Genomic DNA, 7188 nt, shown 5'->3' with positions numbered 1-7188 from the left:
AATTTCCAGTTATCAAGCAGAAAATTTAAAGAAAAGGGGAAGAGTTCTCTGGAGTCTGGGCAAGGAGGTAAGGGGTATAGTGTGGTCAATTTGGAAGCCAAAATTCTGAATCTGTCAATTTCAATATTTATTTATTTTTTTTTATCAGGCTCAGGCTGATGTTATTTATGTGTGTGAGAGATAGAGACCCATTAAGTTGGGATATGATTTTCGATGTTGTTATGGTAGTTGCCAGAAAGAGAGAGAGATTGCTATAAATATATATATATATATATATATATTGCCATATGTGATCTGACTAAACTGCCAATTGGCAGAAAATGGGGTTAACCAGGCACCAGCCAATCTTGTCTAAGGTGATACATTGATCCATTCTCCCCCGCCATTTTTTCTTCTCTGTGCTCCATTTGTTTCCAAGTAAAATGCACATAAAAGAAAAAATAAAAACTTTTTTTTTAGGGTTTAGGGTTTAGATTTTATCTAAATTTATTCTTTTTTAAAGTGATATTTACCTGGAAATAATGTAACCCCCTACAAAAACGAGTCGGATCAGGTCTTTGTACGAGAACCTAAGTTTCGATTCTCAGACAACTAAGAGATGGACGTGTGTAATTCACTCATTATCTCTTCTAATTTTTGACCTACTACTTATCTCTTCCTATTTTCTCTCTTATTCTCTTTTCTCATATCCCTTCTCTCACCTCACGGTTTATCAATCTTTTTTATTTTTTTAATTATAATTTAACATTCGTTTATTATTAATCCTACAAAATAGGTTTATTTTAGTCCTACAAAATAGTCGACTCCCTTATCTCTCTCTTTCTTTTTTTTCCATGAGTTCATTTTCTCTCCGCCTCTCTCTCTCAATCTCTTCCTATCAAAAAAAAGATTAGGAATAATTTTTCTTCACCCATAGAGGACGGTTCACCCATCATCTTAGGGTTCACAAATCTCCATAGGGTTTTAGTACAATTCCAAAATACCTTTTTAATATCCTTTTCCATTCATACGAAACCTATGATGAATGGATCACCACGATTTCTCCATCTATACAGTTATCAAAAGGGTATTTTGGACTTGGGGTTTTAGTATAAATATTGTTGGAATCAATTAATTAAAATAAGAAATAATAATTTAAATAGAGAAAATAAATAAAAGGCATTTAAGTAGGAGGAGAGAGAGAGAGAGAGAGAGAGAGAAAGAGTGATAACAGTATTGTAGGTAATCGCAGTAATAAAATTTAGTGGATTACATGTGCTGGCAAAAGAGACGTATGAGAACCTGCTGTGAGTGTAGTGGTGCAATGAGCATCGGATGGCCGAGTGGACCTCGAGGTGCATGCCCAGATGCTCTCAATCATCTAATGCTCACTGCACCACTGCACTCATTATAGAGAAAAATCACTCGACACCCCCACCATCCTAAAAAAAAGGTAAATACACAATCTTTAATGCTTTTGTGCAACATTGGATTTAAAAATTGGATCAATCAATTTCAATCAGAATCAGAATCATCTGAATCCATTCACGATTCTCGTTGTTTCAATCTGGGTTTTTAGGGTTCAGGCAGAATCTAACCGATTTTAACTAATTCCCGGCTGATTCTAATTGCTAATTAACCGATCCGAATCAAAATCAACTGGACCGGATTCAGATCCCCTAATTATTTGTTTTATATCCCTGTGCCCTTTGTGGTGTTCATCAACATTTACTGAAGTGAGAGTGGGGGTGGAGGAGTACAAGTTCCTTGGTTGGTAAGTTTAATGGTGGCCCGCCTAACTTGATGATTGATTTATTTTAACAGAAAACTCTGTCAGTTGGTCGGCCAAAATAGTGTAACAAACGACTAGGAGTGAGAAACAGAAAAGAAATCAGAACTTGGAAAAAAGATGGGTTTTTAATATAAGAAAAAAAAGATCGAGTTTTCCTTTACCCACAGCAGGTGTTTATCACTCGCATGGGGATGAGTAACAGAATGGTAGGATGGGTATCTGAATCTCATACCTAAGATCGTAGGATGGTGGGTGAACCCTCGAAAACTTTCCCCTAAGAACCAAACATAGATAATTTTATGTGAGGATCTTAGAAGAATAGAACTGAAGTTTCTGATTTTTGAAATCTTGAACAAAAGATGCTAGAGTGGTAAACCACACCAATAAAAGGGTGGAAGAGCGATTTATTTACATGTCTGATGAGAAAGAATGAATTCCACCTCAGAGCTAATCATGTAAAGAAGGGTGGGGAAAATTTCTCACTCTAGCATTGTTGGAATTTTTTTCCCGAATAGAGTCCCCCCAAGCCCATATTTCAAACCTCCAATTAATTATTATAATTCAAAACGAGAGAGAGAGAGAGAGAGAGAGAGATTTGGCAGTAACTAAACCACATTATTTTAATTTGTCACTATATTGTATTTCATATAATATAAAAAAGTTTAGAAGAGATAAGAAATCACTTTATACTTAATACTTTACAACTTTTTACTGGATTCCTGGGTTTGGTTTATCTTGTTTTTCTTCAAGAACAGCTCTGGTTGTGACCTTTCTATTCGTCCGATTAATAAGATGGTGGAAGTGACACTCAGATTTTTTGGGTTTGTTGAGCAGCTACTTTAATTTTAACTGTGATTGTCCTCTTCTGTTTCAGCAACAAGAACTTTTCCTAATAATACCAAGCTCGAGGCTTATTTTGTCTCTCTTTTAACAACTCACCACCAAGGGTCTAGTTCGTGGTATCGATCGCTGTCATTACCGATATCGATACGGATCAATAGTGATCAATTGTATCAGTTTGTATCAATTCGATTTCAGTATAAAAAAACAGTTTTTTATTGTATCTGTAGATACATTTGATGCCAATTCTAATATGTATCAGCCGATATGATATTGGTACCTAAATCTATGCTCACCACTGCTGAGACTTGAGAGTCAAGTGAACTAAATATTGGTATCATATCAGTTGTATGGCCAATATATATTGGTATTATTACGATCTCACATTAGTTTACGGGGATTGATCCCACATTGGTTTTCTATAGGAACTTCTGTGGGTTGATATGATTTTGGATCCCTCACCTTGTAAGATGGTTTATAGGGTTAAATTATTCCAAGACCATATGATTCTTTTAGCCCATCAAGATATTCATGTGTTTAACCTTCCAACACAGAAAACCAGAAAGGACTAAAAGTAGACTCTCACTTTCTGGTAAGTGGGTTTCCATTGCCGGATGGCCAAGCTAGGTCTTTCTTAAAGGTTCATTTTGGGAGCTGCCTTTAGAAGAGAAATGGGCAAGAAAAAGAGATCAACCACCTAGCCCATGGAAGCCGACCACCATGATGGTGCCTTTGAAAAGCCAAACGGCAAAACAAACCAAACTTTCCAATACTTAGTAGACCTTTTCATCAACCCTACAACCTAAACAAACAAACTCTTCACCCCTCCTCTTCATTTAGTTGCCTCCATAAATTGGTGTGAGCGGGAGCATAAGGGGCCCCCCTCAGCATCATATGGTTCTCCCCACTGTTGTACAAAGCAGAGCATACCCTTATCAAACTCCGAAAACTAGGAGGGTGTTCAGGAACAGAACCAGAAAATTTTGTTTAAATGTTTTTAAGGAAAAAGTGTCTCCGATCTGGCACATCTAGAGGGTATTTGTGGACGGTCAGAGCAAGTTTTATGTATATTTCAGACCTGAATTCAACCATTTTCCCCTCCTGTGTAGTGGCATAACCTCCTGCGTACATCCATGATTCTTTCAAGTGATCATATAACCTTTATTTTACCACTTGGCAAACTCTATTTGTGCTGAAACTTCCATGTTACGGACTTTGGGATCTACATGTACATAACATTTCTGCCCCGACCAATTTGTAGCTTGTCCAGAAAAACTGGACTTCTGTTATCATTCAGGTAACGTTTGTGAATGGCAAGTAAGAATTCATATTTCATTTTACGCCTATTTGTGAATTAATCCTCTATGAATTGAGAGTCAGTTCAGGTGGATCTGCTAATTACGTTGGTTGATACGGTTACTATCAGCTCATATAGCCTTGCATAATAACTAATCTGATTCGGACCTTTCAGCACCTTTTACACAAAGAAAAAAAAAAGGATTTGCCTTAAAGATAACCCCTAAACAAACACAAATCTAAACACCCACAGTCACAGAAGCCCTCCACACAGGGAGAGAGAATGGAGATGATAAAGAATCATAGTTCAACTCAATGAAAACAATTATTATTACAGTTGTTCCAAAGAACTAACAAATATTACATGATCACAAAGTTCAATAATTTACACCTGATTATATTGATTAAGATCATTTGTTGAAAATTTCAAAAGAAAACCCCGAGCCCTGATGTAGCTTTCCAGGGGTTGTGACAGATGACTAATTGTTACATACATCGCTAAAAGCTACATGCAGTATACAGAAGATGCATTGAATACCATGAATGCTCATTCAGCAGAGAAACCTGGTCTTATTTGGTCGCTCCCGAGCCACCAGATATTAATTCTTTCTCAAGCTCATCAAATTCCCAACCACCAATCTCATCTGTTGAGTAATCTCTGCTAACCTTCCCAAATTCTGACTCTAGCTTTGCCAATTCTGCTTCAGTGTCCAAATGCTGCTCTGCTTTGGCTGCATCTGATTTTGGGGGCTCATCACTGTTGAATAGCGGTGTCTCAGTAGTCACTAGGGGGGAAGATGGAGTTGTATCAATGGTCTGTGCATGGGAAGGAGATGGAGTCTTCTCTATCCTCTCTCTAGATGGTGCTTCTTCCCTAGGGGATGGAGTTTCGATCTCTAGGTTTGGTCGGTCAATGGATTCAAACTCTTCTCTTAGTTTTTCAATGGAATCAAACAGCTCGGTGACTCTTGGATCATCTTTCCTGAATCACATGGTAAGAACATAGAAACAGGGACTTATTCAAATTTTCAGTGACAAGACGTACATAATTAAGATCACAAAACACCAGAGAGCAACAGCAACTTGGAAAAATTAAAGATTGTACCTGGAACTTTGTCCATGTAGAGCATAAAACTGCTCTTTCATGTTATCCACCACACTGAAGGTAGTTACTATCTGCGAAAAATAAACAAAAATCACATAAAATATTACTCAAAGCATATAGATTTCATCTTCAAAAAAGTCAATGGATCTAAATTAGCTTGCAACCTGAGGCCTAACCAAGGGGCCCATCTGACGTATTCATCCCTTTCAATGAGCCTGACAGGTGCTTTTGATCACTAAGTTCTGATGGCATGTTCTCCTCTAAATCATACTTACTACTATCCCTCATAAGGTTCTGGCTTGGGAGTAAAGTTGTGTAAGGCAAAAAAACGCAATGGGCAGCAGAGGAGAGTGAGGAAGTTTTATCTTTCCTCAGTTTTGTCTCCTCTGTGTGTTCTCTAGGGATTGAGTTTGTCATTTATCCTTTGGTGACTTCTGAAGGGCCGATTGAGCCCATTTCATTTCCCTACTTGGTCTGAACTGGGGAATTCCCCCTCCCCCTCCCCCTCCCTCAAGGTATACAAGACCTCATGGAGCTCTGGAAACAGCCTCTTCTGTGAAGCAGGGGGTAAGGTTGCGTACAACTTGCCCCCCCCAGACCTTGCAGTAGCGGGAGCCTCATGCACTGGGTTGTTCTTTTTTTTGTTTTTTGTCACTCTCTTGACTATCTGGGAGAAGAATAATAGGATGTTTAGAGGTTGGGTGAGCTCTCTTCAGGTCATTGATCTTACTATGCTGCGGACAGTGAGATGGAAATAATGATTGATACCTTCTGGGGTACCAGGTAAATTACTTCGCGACACTGGGATTCTATTCTCTTCCTCAGAGCCTACAGATCAGATTCAGCATGTTTGGTGCCCTCTCCCACTAATACTATTAAGCTAAACTCAGATATTGGCAATCTGGATCCAGCAGGTACTGGGAGAGTGTTATGTGATCATAAGGGGGTTGTTCTGTTAGTGTTTTCAGGCCGTATTGGTTTCTCCGACTCTGTCATAGTTGTCAAGGCAACCCAAGGCGGTGGAGGGGTGCTTAAGTACTTATGCGACTTGGTCGCTCAAGTGTTAATTTTTATTTTCCATCATTTCTATTATTTTTAGTATGCTACATATACCTTGTGGGCTTGTATCATCAAAAATCAACATTAAGCCACATCAAGTCATCAAAAATCAAAATTAAGCAACATCAAGTCATCAAAAATCAACATTTTTTTTTTTTTGGGGGCTAACGATGGGTATCCAGGCCTTTGGCTTGACTAATCCTACAGGCCCATACTGACCCCACAACCACATGGACAGGGTCATACCGGGGTTGAATGAGAACGATTCAACTTTCACCGATAGTAGTGAAAAACACTAAACACCCCCGAGTGAGTGACCCCAATGAGAACCTTTCAACTTTAACCAAAATCAACATTATGTAACATCAAGTCATACAAAATCAACATTAAGTCACATTAAGTCGTCAAAAATCAACATTTAGAGAAATGTTATTCTTCTCTAATAAGTTTGACTGGTCAAATGATTTTATTTTTACATGAGACTTTTCATATTAGGTAGAGCAGAAAACCAGTTTTCCAACAAGTCTAAGATTACACTTAAATCTGAGTTGTAATGACAAAGTTATGTTCCGGTTGAACTTATTTTAAAGTGCGTGAATGTTGTTAAACCTTAAAATCACTTGAATGAAAATAATTTATAAACTAAATTATTATTTTTTTATTTTACCGAACTTTTGATTTTTAGCAATGTTTTACCATTATAAGACTTATGAAATTTCAGAATTGAGAAAACTCCAGCATTTGGAGGTTGAAAATCACCCCCTACAACCAAAAATCCAGTTTTTGCTCTTGGACTGGGGGGTTGATTTTTTTATCCTTTTGGAATTTGTTTTTTAAACTAATTTTATTGGATTCAAATAGGGGCTATTTGCTTATATATAAATAATATCTTGACAACTATGGACTCTTTACAGCAGAGCTTAAAGCCATCCAAGTCTGGGGATAGCTATTGACCATGGATGGATGGATATGATCGTGGAAGGCAACTCTTTCGTGGTTCTTTAGTGGCTTCAGACACAGTTTGGTAAGCCATGCCATTACATTTACCTCATTAGGAAGGCTAGGAGTCTTGCCTTGCGTGCAACTCCTGATGGAAGTTAAGGTCTGCTAACACTAA

The 7188-nt window shown here is 37.9% G+C and overlaps 1 protein-coding gene across 1 annotated transcript in view; it reads right to left on the bottom strand.

The window, feature by feature from the left end:
* Nucleotides 1–4213: 4213 nt before the first annotated feature.
* LOC122057861 overlaps nt 4214–7188 on the bottom strand; it is a 31055-nt gene continuing 28080 nt past the window's right edge. Inside the window, exons 17-18 of the mRNA XM_042620194.1 lie at nt 5013–5083; nt 4214–4889 (exon numbers count right to left, since the gene is read on the bottom strand). Of these exons, the coding sequence (XP_042476128.1) occupies nt 4478–4889; nt 5013–5083 (483 nt within the window). The 3' untranslated portion in view covers nt 4214–4477. The remainder of the gene's footprint in view (nt 4890–5012; nt 5084–7188) is intronic.

The sequence above is a fragment of the Macadamia integrifolia genome, chromosome 12 (genome assembly GCF_013358625.1).
Source record: "Macadamia integrifolia cultivar HAES 741 chromosome 12, SCU_Mint_v3, whole genome shotgun sequence".
NCBI classification, from domain to species: domain Eukaryota; kingdom Viridiplantae; phylum Streptophyta; class Magnoliopsida; order Proteales; family Proteaceae; genus Macadamia; species Macadamia integrifolia.
Note: the sequence above shows the minus strand (reverse complement) of the source record. Positions and strands in the feature narration are given on the sequence as shown.